The sequence below is a fragment of the Chrysemys picta genome, chromosome 10 (genome assembly GCF_011386835.1).
Source record: "Chrysemys picta bellii isolate R12L10 chromosome 10, ASM1138683v2, whole genome shotgun sequence".
NCBI lineage: Eukaryota > Metazoa > Chordata > Testudines > Emydidae > Chrysemys > Chrysemys picta.
The window spans coordinates 84,821,136-84,839,254 of record NC_088800.1 but is presented as its reverse complement, the minus strand read 5'-3'; the positions used below and the strand labels follow the sequence as shown (position 1 = coordinate 84,839,254).

At 42.4% G+C, this 18,119-nt stretch overlaps 1 protein-coding gene across 14 annotated transcripts in view; it reads right to left on the bottom strand.

The window, feature by feature from the left end:
* The window catches only part of TSC2 (TSC complex subunit 2), a 44,311-nt gene that overhangs the window by 25,016 nt on the left and 1,176 nt on the right, over positions 1-18,119 (bottom strand). For 13 of the 14 annotated variants that reach the window (XR_010591222.1, XM_065560272.1, XM_065560264.1 and 10 more), the window contains exons 2-21: positions 17,264-17,428; positions 16,583-16,669; positions 15,369-15,479; positions 14,480-14,624; positions 13,654-13,771; positions 12,395-12,443; positions 11,642-11,767; positions 11,272-11,345; positions 10,528-10,654; positions 8,819-8,962; positions 8,319-8,456; positions 7,666-7,769; positions 6,773-6,854; positions 5,606-5,761; positions 5,141-5,257; positions 4,050-4,172; positions 3,591-3,697; positions 2,827-2,980; positions 1,425-1,547; positions 361-495 (exon numbers count right to left, since the gene is read on the bottom strand). Coding sequence is in view for 13 of the 14 variants with exons in the window: in XM_065560272.1 (XP_065416344.1) it covers positions 361-495; positions 1,425-1,547; positions 2,827-2,980; positions 3,591-3,697; positions 4,050-4,172; positions 5,141-5,257; positions 5,606-5,761; positions 6,773-6,854; positions 7,666-7,769; positions 8,319-8,456; positions 8,819-8,962; positions 10,528-10,654; positions 11,272-11,345; positions 11,642-11,767; positions 12,395-12,443; positions 13,654-13,771; positions 14,480-14,624; positions 15,369-15,479; positions 16,583-16,669; positions 17,264-17,401 (2,358 nt within the window). In the remaining variant the exon portion in view is untranslated. Of the gene's footprint in view, positions 1-360; positions 496-1,424; positions 1,548-2,826; positions 2,981-3,590; positions 3,698-4,049; positions 4,173-5,140; positions 5,258-5,605; positions 5,762-6,772; positions 6,855-7,665; positions 7,770-8,318; positions 8,457-8,818; positions 8,963-10,527; positions 10,655-11,271; positions 11,346-11,641; positions 11,768-12,394; positions 12,444-13,653; positions 13,772-14,479; positions 14,625-15,368; positions 15,480-16,582; positions 16,670-17,263; positions 17,435-18,119 lie in introns of those variants that run through there. The other variant, XM_005288948.5, reaches the window with a different exon arrangement.

Below are 18,119 nucleotides of genomic sequence, written 5' to 3'. Positions count from 1 at the left end.
TTTAAGGCTTTTCTGCTCCCTTCTGATGGTTATCAGGGTCTTTCAGACAGGGAGAAAGAACCGAATGACTATGCAGGGGATGGCAACAACAAAACTGACTATACAAAGTGCTATTAAATACACAAAGCTCAGAATGTGAATAGAGTTTTACTAACTTCTCTCAGTTACAGTCATCCTACGTTACTTTTACTTACAGTGGGTACATTGTTTTCTGGCAGAACTGCCCCTTTATATGTCCAGTGCAAATGCTTACAGAGCAACTGTACATTTAGTCTCCAAGTCGGAGACAGGCTGGCATTAGAAAGTGCACTGGAGACAGACTCAGATTTCACCTCCCACAGCCCATCCCATTGATAGTACCTGTTTAGCTTTGTCCAGGTAATTATGGTAAGATATCAATGCAGTCAACACTGGAACCACAGCCAGGTGCAAGTCATTGCGGGAGAACCCATCTGGAGCGCCACGCAACCTCTCAGCTGTCTTTTTGTCTGTAAGCTAATCAGTTACACACAGGGCTTGAGTACTTTGTGTTTCACGTGCCTTTTCAATTCAGGTCTTTTGGGGCATATTTTCATAGTACAAGAGCAGTACAGGGTTCCTTATGAAACAATACTGGCTTCCAGGTCCCAGAGCTCAATCATATATGTACTAGGATCTGGATGCTGTATTTGGAGCATAATCTTCATAGTAAAACTATGAAATAAATCCCTTAGCTAACTTTGCACAGAGTTTTAGTGCTGGTCTACACTGTGGGGAGCGGGGGGGGGGGGGGGGGGGGGGGGAGGTCTGATGTAAGATACACAACTTCAGCTACGGGAATAGCGTAGCTGAAGTCGACGTACCTTATTTTGACTTACCTCCCGTCCTCACGGCACGGGATCGGCAGCCACGGCTCTCCGGTCGACTCCGCTACCGCTGCTCGCCCTGGTGGAGCTCCGGAGTCAACGGGAGCGCGTTCAGGGATCGATATATTGCATCTAGACTAGACGCGATATATCGATCCCCGATAGATCAATCGCTACCCGCCGATCCGGCGGGTAGTCTGGACGTACCCTTAGTGTGGGGGAATGGATTTTCAGGAGACCATAATATACACCTAGAACCCCAAAGCCTTACATGCAGGTCAGTTTGTTTAGGTTTAGGCTCAAGTGTCCTCAAAACTCACTCAATTTATGGCTACACTTTTACAACTATATTCTTTAGCAATTGAAACATATGGACAGTTAAATATCTAAAGGAATTTAATTATCCCTAACCCAAAGTTTTAAGCTAAAGGAAAGGGGTCAAGTTGTTGGTGAGGGGGAGGAGGGACAGATTAATCCCAAAAATATAGGGTATAAAATAAGGAAGCCTTAAAGAAAACACATTTCTATTAGAAGTGAAGTGGTGGTGTCCAGACCCCAGGAGGACACACTGGTTATTACCATGGAGCAGAGTGCAGAGCACAGCTGATCCAGGTTGCAAGGGGAGGTTAAAAATAGGACTTTGTAGCGGAGAGACTCCGGTAACTTGTTGAGAACCAGTTTCAACACCTTCCAGTCCGTCTCCTGGAAAGAAGGGAAGAGGGTTTAGTAAGGAAGAAAATAACTTTGCATGATTTATATGTTAAATTTGAAAATAAAGCCCATCAAGTGTCAAACAATGATTTGTTGTTTATTTCTGTGATCCCTTGTTTCTCCAGCCTTGTTAGTTAACAAAGATCCGGCTCTTATTTGATGCATGGGTTGCTTCCAGGGTTCCACCCAACTGCATCCTCTAGCTCAGATGTAGCATGGACATTTTGATGCCATAAAATGGACTGATCTCCAAATAGATGGTGAAAACAAGCAGAAAGAGTCCAACCCAGGCCTTTTCTACATATGCTTCCTCCATCCGCCAAAGCAAAAACGTAATTCTAGCATTCAAGACAACTCCTGGTCCCAAAAAACGAAAAAGATACTGTCCAGAACCAACATTATTGCACCTCATTATTTCCTTTCCATAGTCAAATATCTAATGGTCAACAGTTTGTCAACTTAAGTTGAACTTCTAATTTGGGGGGGGGTTATTATTAGTTTTAAATCCTCCTTGAGAAGCAGGGTGACATTTTTCCTACTGGCTTTTGGCCTCTGTTAAATGGAAAAAAAAAATTCACCCTTATTTCCTGTGAAGCAGAATCCAGTGTTGGTCTGCTTGGATTAGGAAGAGTTTTACTTGTGGCCCTCCTGGTGGCTGAAGAGTTGTAGAATCACACACACACAATTTTCGGATGAAAGTTCTGGATTTCTAGAAGCTACTTAGATACCCTCGGCTGGTGTTGGGCATCCTGGATAACATTGATTGCTAGATCATTTTAAAACACAGGCCGGTCACGTTTTAGGTTTAAATATAATTGATGATGTTCTTTTAAGAAAAATAAAGCACAACAGTGTATGAATTGGCTACACTGTGAAATGGTGGGTAAGTCTCAAAGATTACACTGTTGAGAAAAGATTCAAAAAAGCATCCCATCAGACAATTTTTAAAGCCCTCTTTGAGTAAACAGATTAGGCTCAGCACTACATATGCCGTTTAATCGGCCACCACAAGTGGACGAGTTAAAAGCTCTATTCCTGCTTCTTAGTGTAACGAGTGTCATGATCTTCCACAAGAAATATCCATTTTAAAAAGATTCAATGGGAGTTTTTTTGGGCATAAAGGGGATAAAAAGGTGACATTTTGGAACATTTCAGCATCAACATTCCAAACGCTTGAGTTTTAGACATGTTTCTGATGTCCTTCTTATCAGCACTTAGAGCTCCAAATGTGTGCACAGAACTCCACTGTAGATGGAGTTCATCAACGTACTTGCTTCAAACACTGCAGAAGGACTCGGAAGAGCAATGAGTAGGGCAGGTAGCCCATCCGAAGAGTGGCATTCTGGGAGGAAACGCTGGGGCTTCCTGATGGAGGGGAGAGGGTCCCAGCAGGTTTTTTCTCAGACACCCTCTTCTCTGGTTCTCTACGACATGGAAATACAAACCAGGCCAGCGTTTCAGTAGCCACAACCAGACACGAAAGCAAGATGAGAAATGCATATGCAAAGCAACAGATTTCAGGGAAGTGACCAAGCCAACTAGTCAGAAGCATGCATCGCTTTATTATCTACAACAAAGGCTGCTTCTCTAAGTTCCTTTGCAGAGATCTCGCTGTTAAGAGGGTTAAGTTAAAGAGTCAGTTACTACCAGACTAGGCTGTGCAACTTGAAGTAGCAGCATTTCTACAGATCACTGTACCGCATCTTAGTGTAAAACCAGATTTCTCAGTCTCCTGGCAGGAAACTGCAAACAAGGGATTTGTAATCTTTTGCAGAGTAGCTACGTAAATCGCAAGGCTCCAGTACACTCCTGAGAGCTCTGCATGCCAAGGATTTGCAGGACTGGTTCCGAAGTTATTTACTAGAGGGAACTGCACCCCCCACGCCCCCCAGCCATAACGATGAACGTGGTCTGATAACTGCTGATCAGAATTTGGGAGATGAGAAGAGTTGTATAGAGACTGTGACAGACTATTAAATACACATGTGAGAATGTCAAGATTTCAAAGGTACTACAATGCAATGAGAAACATACACCAAGTCACAGAGGCAGTAGGGGCTAAATCTCACTGCTCCATCCTTGTTGGTCAGGCCAAGGCGGTGGAGGGAGTCCGCTCGAAGCATCAGCAGAAAGTCAAATGCCTGCAAGACAGAAGATTTCTCACTGCATTCTGGAATGACTCAAAACCTCTGCTGATGGAATATTCCCCCCGCTTCTCACCACTCAATCGGCTGTCGTTCCTGGCCAGCAAGAAGATTTGCTCTGCATTGGGGCCGATTCTGTAGGGGCTTCCACTCCCTGAGCTCAACTGCTATGGAATTTTTTTACACAGCTAACGAACATTTTACTCCAGCACTGGTTATTCTACAGCTACAGAGGTATGCTGCAGAGTACGCAGTAATAAATTCCTACCAACGCCCCATCTTCTACCCAACTAAAACCTTAGCTCAGCCCCTCCTTCTATCATAGTGTTAGAAGAGAGCCTATCCATACCTGCAATCGGATGCTGCTAGCAATCGGGAGGCGGTACATGTTCTTATAGTGGAGCTCGATGTGATTAATAAGCATATCATACACCCGAGTGGCATGGCTGGCAGGCAAGCTGTACAGCTTCGTCTACAGAGGCACAGAACAACAGTCAATAGATGCACTGAAGGTTTACTTGTTAACAGAATAGCCCATCTTTGGTCAATCGGCATCAAAGAAAGGCAATGTGAGCTGTTCCTGACGCCAACACGAACAGATGAATCCTGGGGATCACACACACACAAAATCCCCAAACAGATCCATCTTCCTGCTTTTAACAGAGCGCAGCGCGTGCGCATTATGGACACCGACATTTCTATGAAAACTGTTTGAGTGGCAAATTTGACCTTTAATTTATGAATGACCCGCTAAAGACGTTGCTTGGGGGTATAACGCTATACTCCACTGACGCTGCTAGTAACCTCAATAAAAAAAGGGCAGGGCAGGCTTTGAGATGGCCTGAGAAAGTGGTGTTTGGATCCTGACAGGCTAAAGTCACTTAAGTTGTTCTTGTAAAATTTCCACCATCTTGAATGGTGAGTGTCTGGCAATACAAGAGATCTGTGGAGTTTTTGCCCAAGGTAGCAAGTGAATTAGTGAGATTTCTGCTGAGAAATTTCAGTCACATTAGAACTCTTCTCATTTTTTATCTAATCTAGATCCAGAAAGTTACAGGTGTGGGTTTGGATCTGGAGATCTGAATTTCTTTGGGGTTAGGATTCAAAAAGATTCAGATTTGAGAATCCAGTTCTGGCTCCTTTTTAGCTGGACCCTAGGAACATATCACCAAAACATTTACATTTATCACATGCTGGCTATTAGTAGATAAAGATTTAATTTTTAATACATCATATGCAAGGTACCCAGTCAAGAATTGAACTAACCCAATCATGGCTAAAATATCCCCTATTCTGTTAGTTTAAAGAGTGGGACAAGTGAATTAGTCTATGAAGTTACAGAAGAGAAAGAATTTGTTATTGGGAATTGACTGGCCAGTAAACAAAGCCCTAGAGAACATTGTTTTAAGGGAGGGATTTTTAAACGCTCCACAGTGTTACCTGGAGAATTACCAGGAGGCCTAGAACAGCTGTCTTCACATCCTCTAAAGCAGCAGAATGAGATAGAAAGTCTCTCTCCTCCAGATCAACCGGAGCCCAAAGAGAACGTGCAGCCACCTTTTAAAAACAAAAGGAGAAATGCCCTTTAAAACCCACATCGGGCACAATGAGACGCTGACTTAATTCCATGCCAACAGGTCAGAAAGGCACAAAATAAATGGTCCCACTGAAAGTCTCCTAATATTGTAGATGAGCTTGGATGTGCATTAGCAGAGCTGGTTCCAAAGCACCTTTTTGCTTTCCATTAGAGCTCTGGTTTCCTCCAAAAACCAGGAGTCCTACACCACCCCCTTGGATCATATAGATAATTAACTGTTAGCCAATCGCTTTACTGGAGACCAAGGAAGGCGAAGAGATGGAGACGAAGTTACTGGAAGTGTCACTACCGAGCAAACGAAGCCTCACCTTTTCTATGATATCAAGCAAGCTGTTAAAGTGATGCGTGTTGCAGCCCTCGGCCAGGTCCACCAAGAGCTGAGTAGCCAGTTTCCGGACTTGGTGGTCTTTATCCTCTGGAATATGTGCCAGCTGTGAGATCACTACCACGTTAATCAGTTCCTCCTGTAATAGGATAGACTGTTCAGCAAAATGTCTCCCCGCTCACTCTGATTAGTGAGTTAACACAAATGTATATCCATGATCAAGGAAGCACGAGGTCATACTAGCTTTAGCCTTCATTACCTAATTGTTTAGTCTGCTAGATTTCTTCCTCCAGCCTATTTAAATCTCTTTCTAGGTCATCTCTCCAAACAATTAGACTATTGTTGAACTTGGACTCGGCAGCTTAGGTCTTTATCAATCTGACAAAGGCTCTGTAGCTCAACTTCAGCCGACCCATTCACATGGGATTCACAGGCCTTGTTTTTCAGAGAGGCAGCAGCAAGTTTAATAGAACTTGGAGGAATCTGAGCAGCGCCTCTCCCACTTTCCTTGCATCAGACACACTGAGCAGACATTCCTTTGAGTTAACAAGCAAATCAAGCAGGGTTCACTGGGCTCTGCTCTATCACAGCGCCTGCCATCTTGGATTTCAATTAAAACAGAAACACTGAGTCGAGTCAATCCACTCATGTCAGATAATATCTTGGCCTCATCTTGGTACAAACGAAACTTTATCTTTACCCAAACCAGATTAAATCTCCCATCTCCAACACTAAATATCTATCTATCTATCTATATATATATTTTAGTAAAATGAATGGAATTAAAACCTCTTTGGGAAACCTTAGGACAGAGAAAGAAGGTATCCACAAGATGCACAAGGTGAAAATTAAAAAAGCACATTGTCAAAATAGACCTGCTAATATCAACTCCCATTATACATACACCATATCGACAACAGCCTTAAAAAACGCAACTGTGGACCACATTTAATAGGCAGGTCCTTCCAGTCACATTGCAGAGAAACCTAATTACAGTGTCCTGTATTCTCAGAACGATTGGACTGACTCTTCAGAATTGCAGAAACTAGGCCTGACGAACACGCACAATTAAGCATCAGAAAAACATTTCCACCACCCATTCCAGATCTCCAATTCAAACACCCCAATTAAATAGCAATAAAGTACAAACCTCATAAAACTGTCTGTTAATGCTCAAGACAAAAGACAAGACATCCAGAACTTTAATCCGAACTGCACTACGACACTCGTTCCTAAAAGGGAAAAAACAAACCCAAAATGGACAAAAGAGTTTAGGGGGAGGACAGAGAGCATGTTGTGACAAACTCCCTTTTTTCTGGGTTAAAAACGTTACAAGCAAAGGCCACGTGAACCTTCAGTGAATGTTCTCTCCATATGAAGTTACAACACCAAGCAGACAAGGTGCCACCATCAAGAAAAACCTGGAGGCTGTCTACGAAAACAAGAGCTCCTGTGGTAGCAGATGGGCAGCCGGACCCATCTCCAAAACTTAAGAGTCAACCAGGGAGAGCATGTGTGAATGGGAGAGACTCTGTGCCACAACTTTACAACCACATACACAGGGGTGAAGTCGTCTTTATCTTAATTTTTTAAAAGGAGCCAAAAGCTCTGGAGATATGAGGGGAACACTCTAAAATAAGAAAGCCTGTTCTAGGGAGCTGCCATTGCAGAACCCCACACTACAGGATATTGTCAAATCAAAAGCATTCCTGACATTTAGAAGGTAGGGTTGAAGTTCTGATACCAAGGAAGATACCATGCAATGGAGCACAGGATAGTTAATTAGAGAGGTGAAGCAGCCAATGGCTACCCTCCACTTTGTTAAAAGAAGAAGGATGATAAAGGAGCCTCAGTTGGACATTTTTGTTCTGTTGATTGGACAAAAAGCAAATCCTGCATTCTGGAATCACCCCCATATTTCAGCGGCCATTACTAACATTAAAGAGATCCAGAGAGTAAGATTGTTTTAAACACAGACAGTTCATTAAACAGACTGCACACACATTGAAATAACCTTTTCTTTTTAGAGCTGAAGTTTCCTACCTGAAGAACCTCTCCATTAACACTTTCAGGTTATGAATCCAGCCATCCTTGGCAGGGTGAATAGACTGAGCTTTGTACGTTATTAAGTTTAGTAGAGAAGATTCCTTTAAAAAAAAAAAAAATGTAAGAATGGTCCAGTGCTTACCTACAGTGCATGCATCTCCCTTCCCATCCTTCCAAGAACAGGTCTCAAGGGGCTGTGAAGTCTTCACTGTAGCTTTATAACATGCACTATTTTATAACTCCCGCCGCCCTTGGTTGTATGGGATAAAAATCTAATATTGATGAGGGCAATAAGAGGAAGGATGGTCTTGTAGGCACTCAGATTGGGACTCTGAAGTTCTGGGTTCAATTCCTGGCTCTGCCAGACTTCCTATGTGACTTTGGGCAAATCATTTACTATCCCTGTACCTCAGCTCCCCATCAGTAAAATAGGAATATTGAATGTTTCCTGTGTGTGTCTTGTGCAATTTGGGACAGGGACTGTTCCTTACTATGCATTCATGCAATGCCTCCCAAAATGGACCCCAGATTTTGGGTGGGACCTCTAGACATTACTATAGTACAGAGAAACATTTCTAGGAGGTTTAAAAGGGGGGGGGGGGAAACCCACAGTAGGCCACATTGACTTGAGATGGGAGAGAAGGTCTTACAGGTCTCTGATCAGCACATCTCTCCACCAGCTCAAAGTATCTCTCCTCAGACCCATGGAATTCGTTCTGGTCATAGAGTTCTTCTACAGTAGTCAACAGAGCATGTACAATGGACTTCAAATCCTGGTTCTCTATACTCTGAAACACAGACAAGGCCGCTCTAAATGGTTTCTTTTTAATTACAAAGCATGTCACAATTGAAATAAGAGTGTTGGCTGAGAAGTACCAGAGTCAGAAGTTAGGCCAGACCCACACTCAATCCTCTTCCCTTCCAACACCAAATACCTCTCCACCTCCATGACAAGCACAGCTCCACTGACAGGAGAGCCCCAGGGTCAGACATCAAGTCTATAGGCTGTGGCAGGGTACATGCTACCCCCCATCAACAGCAGAAGCCGTAGAATGCTTTTCGGTATTAAAAAATAAGAACATTGTATAAACCAAAATACTTCCTACAAGATGTTTTTATAACGTCTATCAAGATTTGGCTCAATACCTACCTGTAGCTGCTGGAGTAATCGCTCAACGATATCCAGAAGAATATCCCAAGTGACAGCCTGCAGCTCCTTCCCATACTTCTTGATTAATCTGGTTATGGACAGGACTATTTCATACGATACAACTGCATTGGGACAAGTCATGGCCTGGAACACAAGTTCCTCAGGTCAGTTAATGATCTGTAACCTTCTTAAACTGAAGTCGATCAACATCCTACATATTAAGAAGTTTAGCTGAAGGGCTCAATCCTTCCATCAACCTACCTACTGCCTCTTAGGGAGGTGGTTTAACAATGGGAACAGAAACCCTTCCGTTGCTGTAGTAAGTGTCTACACTGAAATGCTGCAGTGACACAACTACAGCATGGCCACTGTAGTGTTTCAAGGATAGACAAGCTCAAAGTCTGAGGCTACAGCTGCAAAAGCCAATCAAAGATGGCCATTTTATAAGCACAATAATGTATTCCCAACACGTGCAAGTCAGATGTTAAAATGCATCCCTGGTTCCACATGAACAGGGGGTTGGAGACAGTGCTACCAGCTGCACATGACACGACATACACCCCTCACTGGAGTACGTAGTTCAGTTTAGAACATGGTAACTCTCGTGGTTTGGCTGAAAGGTCCCCAAATGCTGAAGAGACAGTAGGATTTTGTAATGAGACAACTCAATCTGGTCACTCATACCAAGCCCATTATAGGAAACTTCTAATATTGTTTCAGGGACTCTCTCTCTGGTCTAAAGCATAATCTACAGATCAAACATACAGCGTGGCCAGCCAATAAGGGAACTTTAACACCATTCCCTTTGTTGTGGTTAAAATCCATTACAAAAATAGCCTTGCCATCTCCTAAAGTACAGAAGAGGGGGCACGAAAGGTGGGCAGGCTGCTCCCAATTTAATATCGTACCAAGGGTTTAGTAAATGCCCTGGTAGAGAGGTGATCACAGTACAGCTTCCAGCACTAACACCCAGCCGGTCAAATGCTTCGGCCGTCTCTCAAATAGCTGCAGTTTCCATTAACAGGCACTTCTGCCAACAAGCTCATAAATCTTAATCCTCCCCTCAGGGTGTCTCTCCATTTAAAAAATCCCGGCACTAATAAAATAAAAAAAAAAAGAAGTGTCACACTTCACTTTTCATTGATGCGGACTTTGTCCCCTCTCCCTGCATTTGTATGCTGTAGACTGGAATCTACTTGCAGCAGGGATAGGATTTTTTTAAGCTATCTAAACCATCTAGAATGTTGTTTCTGGTTCCTCTGTGTCCAGTCCTCTGCCTGTGCACACAACAGTTCACTCTGCTGAGGACTGAAATGCTTTAGGTTCAACCCACGTTATGGGGTAACTGGGTGAAATTAACGGCCTGTGTTAAATCAAGTCAGGCTTGATGTTTTAATGGTCCCTTCTGACCTTAAACTCTAAAGAACTATGAAAAATTCAAGAATTGCTACGTGGATCTGTAAAATATTTCCATACGAAGCATCAGTTTAAGCTTGAAATAGCTATTGTCTCCTTGTTTCATGTGTTCCCCCATCTGTCTCTATCCAACTGTTGGCTTTGGTCTTATAATTAGATTGGAAGTTCTTTGGGGCAGAAACTGTCTTGTTGTTCTGAGTTTGCACAGCCCCTTGCACAGCGAGGTGCTGGTCCACGACTGAGGCTCCCAGGCACTATCACAAGATAAAAGTTCCTCCCAAGTACCACTTTACCTTGAGAAATGAGGGCAGCACTGATGTAGGTGAGTTCTTGAGAGAATACAGTCTGTGTGCACCCCACAGAGCCATTCCGACAAAGAAAACTGTTCCTCTCAGTAATGCTGCATCCCTCATGTAGGCTCTAAGACAGGGTGCAGAAGGTAAGCCAAGATTTTCTTAGATCACACTATTGCAGCAGGTTTAGTTTTAGAGTACAAGACTCATGCAAAGGGAAATGAACAATACTTATTACTTCTAATTAATCAGAGCATCTTAAAGGACTTTAAAACCATGAAGACTAACCATTTAGGCACTGTTCTCATTTTACTAGCGGGGAAACATAGGTAAATAAATAAATATAAAAATAAAATAAATATATGGAGATATACCTATCACCTAGAACTGGAAGGGACCCTGAAAGGTCATTGAGTCCAGACCCCTGCCTTCACTAGCAGGACCAAGTACTGATTTTGCCCCAGAACCCTAAATGGCCCCCTCAAGGATTGAACTCACAACCCTGGGTTTAGCAGGCTAATGCTCAAACCACTGAGCTATCCCTCCCTATCCCTGAGCTATCAAGGTTAATTAACTTGTCCAAAATCACAAAGCAGTCATAATTTCTAACCACTACACCACACATAAAATTTTGGGTCTGCTCCTGCTCCCATTAGAATCAGTACGTCATTTATTTCAGTCAAAGCAACACTGAGCTTTTAAAAAAAAAAAAAAAAAACTATTTAATAGCATGATATTCCATACCTGTCTTCCATGATGCGGCACATGTTGTATATAGCACTGTGCCCCAAATGGGTTCCCAAGAGATTGCGCATAAGCTAAAAAGCAAGTAGAGGATTTTCAGAGAAGGTTTTAGTAGGTCATTATACAGCTTCAGGGTCCTGTCAGTCAAGAGAGGTTACATTTGCAATTTAATAATGGATAGTGTGGCATTTAATAAACTAGAGAAGTGTGGTATATGCTCTGATCTCCTCTCAAAGAACTATTATAATCATAATAAAAGGTAACTGGAGTCTAGATTTTTAACATACTAATATCCAGAACAATATTGCTTTAATGAGAAAACTGTGCATGGTACATGAACTCATGTCAAGGGAAACGAAAGGATTCTGACCTTCCAGCATGGCTCACAAAGCTCCTTAACGTTGATGGTGCGGCACAAGGTGATGATAAATACCGGGAGGCTCTCCGAGGGCAGGCAGTTGTAGCAAACCACAGCATCTAGGACCTGCAGGGAGACCTTTGTGGGGGTGAAAAGCACAATGGTTACTCACTTCTCCCTTGACCTAGCATTGAAATACAGCAGGTTAAACTCTGTCCTGATTTACGGCCACAAAACTCCTCAGAAGTCAATAGGGATACACCAGGTGTTCATCAGTTCAGGATGTAAACCAAACCATGACAAGGATGGTTAAAGCAGTGAAGGGAATCCCTTAGCAAGATCAACCTGGTTCCTTTGTCCCAAGGTTTTATGACTAAATTAATAACTTAGTAACTGTACAGTGCTTTACTCAACCCCAAAGTGCTTTACAGAGTTAGTTAATCCTCACAATATTGTACTGTCCTCATTTTATAGGTGGTGAAACTTGAGTAAGAGAGGGATAAGTGACTTGTCCAGTTAGGACTGCGACTCACGATATCCTGGTTCCCACCTCTATGCTCAGACACGTAAGTCATAATGCCTCTCTCCACCCAACGTCCAACAATATAGTAAGCTCCACACTTTGCTATAGCAGCTTTCCCTGAAGGAAGAAAATCCTTAGGAACCCTAGAGAGTTTTGGTCTAGCTACTCAAAAGCAGCCTGATCTGTAATGGATACAGTTCTACAGAATGTAATCGATATTAGAAGAGGCTCCAATTACTGACCTCTATGTCAACCGATGAGGATGTCTTTACGCACAATAGGCAGATCATACTGTTGGAGGAAAACGTAGTTAAATGTGTTTATTTTAATCAAATTTAACCAATGACCAAAAAAAATTGTCCAAAAGTAACACAATTAGATTAGTGCAGAAGTTTGCTCTGTTGCTTTCCTGACGCTGGCTCAGTTGATAATACTTTGGGGGATATGCTTAGTGTCACCAGCCCTTTTCTGAATAGTTTGCAGCTGCACTTAAGCTACATCCCACTACCATTACTATTCATTAAATACGGTTGGGTACCAGAGTCCCAAGTATGTAAATCTAGTGAATAGAATATGGTCAAGTTCATCTCCTATACAAACTGGGGATTGAGCACTATGTAATTTAACCCAGGTTTATAGATCAGAATATTGTAAGAGTTGGTGTATTGCATTATACTGTTGAAGTTCTCATGGACAGATCTTCAAAAGTGCTCAGTGCCAACAAGTAGAATCAGATTTGGGGAGTGGCTGGGAGCTGAGCTCTTTTGACAAACTGGCCTGTGAAGGAAAGTTCTACTCCGAAAAGTGAGGAAACATGACATTGAGAGACTCCACATTTGTTTTTCATTGGTTCCATATCAATTTGGTTGATTTACACAAATAGGTTTCTAAACTGTCACCCCTGCATCTTCAGTTCTGGGTTTAGGAAAGCGAGATGGGTTCTTTCAGGTTTAAGCATCACTGAGCTATGACGACGAAGACAGCCAAGTTCTACCTTCACATACACCCACGCACCCCGCCATCTTCAGTGCAGTTACACAGGTATAATTCTGGGCAGAATTTGGTCCTGCAACTGAAATCTATTGAACTATTCTGCTGACAGGAACATAATCCAGAAACAGGATCATTTTCCCATAGCTCTTTAGAGCCAAAACAGCTAAGAATAGCAAAAGAATACATTTGCCAGAAAAGTCAGCTCTGACAACCACGTACGTTCTGAAATAAAAGCACCTTGGTGCCATTTTTAATCACTTTTCTGACCACAGCCACACTAATTCTATTTCAACCGATACCCTTTCCACACCTTTCCCCCCACAAAGCACACTTGCAGAGACTAGCTGGGTCATTTGTCACCCAACTGGTCAGTCTATGTATACAAAACAGAGATTTGCACGTGCAAATAGATACACCTGGAGGTCTGTTGAAAATTTAGACCACTGAATTTATCCACAAACACTGCCCAGCAATTTAGAAACAATAAGTGTTAATAGTTTAACCTTACTGGACCATATCAGCAACGTAATCTTCCAGGTAACAGCTGTTGAACTTGACCAGGTTCACTAGAACTAGAAGGAATTCTGAAGACAACCCGACATCCATCCACTGCAGGACAAACTCAGCTAAAGGAGAAGGAAGTGGTGGTGTTACAACATGGTTTCAATCCAAAAGTGCTGCAAATTTCCTTCTGGCCCTACTTGCTGAAAAAGAGATCTATCCTTTGATGTATTTCCAGCTACATAAACTGCTCCCTAGAAGGCAATAATAAAGAGAGAGGGTCGATTGACCAAGGCTGCTATTTGATCTATCACACTCTTCTTAGCTGTTGCTTACAACTGACTTGCTCTCATATCCCTTATCTTGCTATAAACTGCCACATGCATTGAATTCACGTTTTTATGAATTTGCTAAGTTTGCCTGGAACGAAACACATTGCAGATGTAAAACCATGTCAGATGGGTTGTATTAAGTTTGCCACAAGACGGCAACAACAGAAAACCCTCCAAAAATAAACAGGCAACAGTTTAAAATTAAGAGAACTCCCCAAACTCACAGATGCAGAACATCCACTGGTTCGTCATTACTATAAAACTGTTTATCACATCAGCATGGGAGAATTTGTACCCTAAGACTTTACACAATAATGTAGAATAGTACATAATTTTTATGCCCTATAGAAAAGCCATGGAATTTTATTTTTAAAAGGTAAAACCAGCATAATGAAGCTTTTTTCAGCATGATTTTAAAACAACGGCATTGCAACTTTTGGACAATCCTATGTCAGAATCTGAAAACAACAGCAACCCTCAGCATTTGTATGCAACACCTACCCAATTCTTCCTCCAGGTGAGTTATGGATCTTCCATTATCTGTGAGAGCCTTGAACACTGCAAGCCGTTCATGAAGATCTTCGTTAGAAGGATAATCCTTGATAACCTTAAAGAAATGTGCTCTGAGGATCCCTAGTCTCTCACCCTGAAAGGAGAAAGAATTATAGTGTGAGACACAATAGCAACTGAAAACTAGACTTATTACAGACCATGATTAGGAAACTATAAGAATGTTCTTCACACTTTAAAAGCAAACTTTTTCCCCCTTGAACTGTGTGAGTGTCTACTGAAAATCTTCCCATGGTCTGCTGGGAAGGCAGTTAGTTCTCCTTAGCCTCTTACAGACGTTTATCAAGCTGTCCCCACTGACCCCAGACAGCTTTTCCAACATTCAGCAGGCCCAGAACCCCAGATGCGGAAAGTGGCCCACGTAGCAACAGCCAGACCACTAATTCCAGGACTTGCAAAGGAAATGCTACAGACAGCACTGCTCAGTGGGATGTTGTAATAGCTTGAGGATTCATAATGACCTTGACTTGATCAGACTCATGTACAAAATTTGCCTCGATGCTTGGCATACCTGCCAGAGCAGGGATGCTGCAGGTCTTGACGCAGCTGTCTAGATTATACAGTGCCTGCCGCATTGTGCTTGAATTCAGCCACTGCAATCACTCCCCCTTTTCAGGAGTACAAAATTCCTCCCAAATTAAAAAAGAAAAAAAGGTTAAACTGAGAGCCAAGAGAATTAATCAAACTGAACGCTAAACTTTTCCTGTTCACTGTGCTGGACTAAGCTAAAGAACGAGAAGAATGTAACTGGCAGGAGACAGCCAGCCAGTGCTATTCATCTTGCTCCATGCAAGCCCTATTTGGAAGGGGGAGGCTTTACCTGTCCTTGAATGATGGCCTTCAGCAGGTGAAGCACAGCATGTCTGGCTTCTGCTGGTAGCTCTGGCTGCAGCATATCAGCTACCACTTTCCATATTGCTTCCACCGCGTGCTGTAAGTGGACATAGAAAGCAACAGCACAGTTTATTAGATAGCTATCGTTAGCAGGGTTAAGCTTCTTCTAGGGTCTTCCCCCTAGGATGCAGTCACTTCTTGAATTGGGGCAAGTTACACCGAGAAGAGTTAACAAGATTCATGCCTCCTAGTTTCCTAATGCCCTCCTCCCTGAGTGCTACTTCTACCCACCTCTCTTATAGCCAGAGTGGAATTTGTGAGCCGCATCTGGCCAGCCAAAGTTGGCCTACACAAACAAAATGACTGGACTGGCTTCATTCATACCATTAGCCATTTCCATGCAAGTCTCTGTGTGGACGCTTTTGTTTTGAGTTTAACCAACATGACAACCTGATATAAAGAGCATCTAATGCAGAGACTTGCACAGACATAATTAAGAGTGTGAATTAAAGCGGATTTAAAGTTATTTCAGTGCCTGTTTGTTCGTAGAGCAACTCTAGATCAAAGGGAACTAGTGGACACTTCCCTGCAGGACTGTAACAGCTACTAATAAGGTTAGGTCAAGAGCAGAGTTCCACCACCCTACAACAGGTGTTATAACTTTGGTGTCTTCTTTTAAGCACCTCTTAAACTACTTGTCCTGGAAAGCCTTTCAATGATGCTCTCTCTGCTTTGCTTTAGAGTGTGAGCTCTTTGTTGTACAGTTTATGTTTCCAGTGTCCAAATCAGACTAATACAAATTCATAGATTCTAAAGCCAGAAGGGACCATAGTAATCAACTCATCTAACCTCCTTCATAATACAGGCCATAGAAGATATTTGAAATAATTCGAGGTTGAACTACAGCCTGTCTTTTAGAATAAGATCTAATTTTGATTTAATAATTGCCAGTGATGGAGAGTCCTCCACTACCCCTATTAAATTGTTCCAATGGTCTTTGCAGCAGGGATCATTGATTTCTTATAGGTTTGTACAGCACAATAAAAATGCAAGATATAACTTTCTGGATTACAACAATTATAACAATGTTAAGGTAGGCCAAATTACCTAAGCGTCTTGTGACAAAAGAAGTCCAAGGCTGTTGCTTAAATCTTATCTCAATCCTCCCAACATTTACTCTACACCTGACAGCAAACATACCTCTTCAAATTTTTTGGTTTTTGCTACTTCACAGATCTGACCAATCGCACGTATCCGGTTATGTAATCCACACTCTACGCTCAATTCCTGAAAAGAAGAATGGAAATAATTAAAATAATCCAGGCTCTGCCTTTCTTCATGAGAAAAACCCCTCTCCATCTCTCAAAATGACCACTTGGACCATTATAAAATTAGCTCCACATTGTCTAAAAATTTTTTTTAGAGCCTAACCATTAGTCACCCCCACAGAGATGCACTCAAATGAAGCTGTAACCAACATCAGCAGGTTAAAACTCATGTAAAATGATGACAGAATGAGGGGAAAATGGAAAGTGTGCTCTAATTTAGCCTAATATAATTGCGTTTTACACTGACACACCACCTTTCAGCCAGGCATCTCAAACTACCCAGACATGTTAACTAATTAAGACTTGGCAATACTATGAGGTACGTAACCTAACCCCCATTTTATCTATGATTGACCTGAGAAATAGGTAGGATAAGTGAATTGCCCTAGGTCACAAAAGGAGTCAGTGGCAAAGCTGGAAAAAGAACTCAGGAGTCCCGTTTCCCTGTCTCCAGCTTTAACCACCAAGTCACCCCCCCTCCATTTTTGTGCTCATTGCCCATTAATCTCAGTTTATACTCTAAACTCAGTCCTCAAACCTTATGACAATTTACCTTGAGTATTTCCGCAGTGATGATAAACTCTGTCTGCTTGCCCTCTGATGATTTGGAACTAGCCCGGGATGGTCCCAGACCTAAGAGGCTCTTAAACTTCTCCTTTAACCCAGGATCCTTGTTTTGCTGCTTCGCCATGGTTGACAAGAAAGCACCAAGAGGCCCCTGCATGCACAAAACAGTTCTATATAGAGAGCTGTAGACAGAACCTATGAACCAGCAAACGCTGGAATCCATCTCACTTTTCAGTGGGATATTTACACACAGCTCTACTGTCGCAAGTCTTTGCAAACAGGCTAAGGATTGAACTCCCTTCAGATCAGGGAAGAGAGACACTGGCAGGTGCAATGCTGTCAGGTATGTGGGACACTTGTGCCACTGTAACCATTGCTGGAACATGTCCTGGAGCTGGCTAGGGGACTTCCTTGTCTGGGGCAGCACTTTCCCAGAGGGTTGTATGTGCGATAAAGCAGCACCAAATGCCTGACCAGCACACATGTCAATTTTAAAACTGCTGAGCTGTTTTATTTTATAGGAACTCATAAGGTGCTTTGCTCCCAGGCTAAAAACCTGTAGTAAATTTCATCTCAGAGCAAATTTTGAAAGTGGCTATAAATGAAAAAAGGAGGAGTGCTCACAAAAGTGTTAAACTAATTAAATATTACATCACACCAACTACATGGGGTGTTAGAGGGAAACAAGGAGTAGGTGTGTCAATCTCAACCAAAAACAGTGAAGGCCTTCAGATGCCATTTCTCCCACAGCACCACAAAACAGACTCCCATTAGACCAGATACAGCTTCAGTGGCTGCTACAGAAATACTGCACGTGCTAAATAAATATACTCTTCATCACA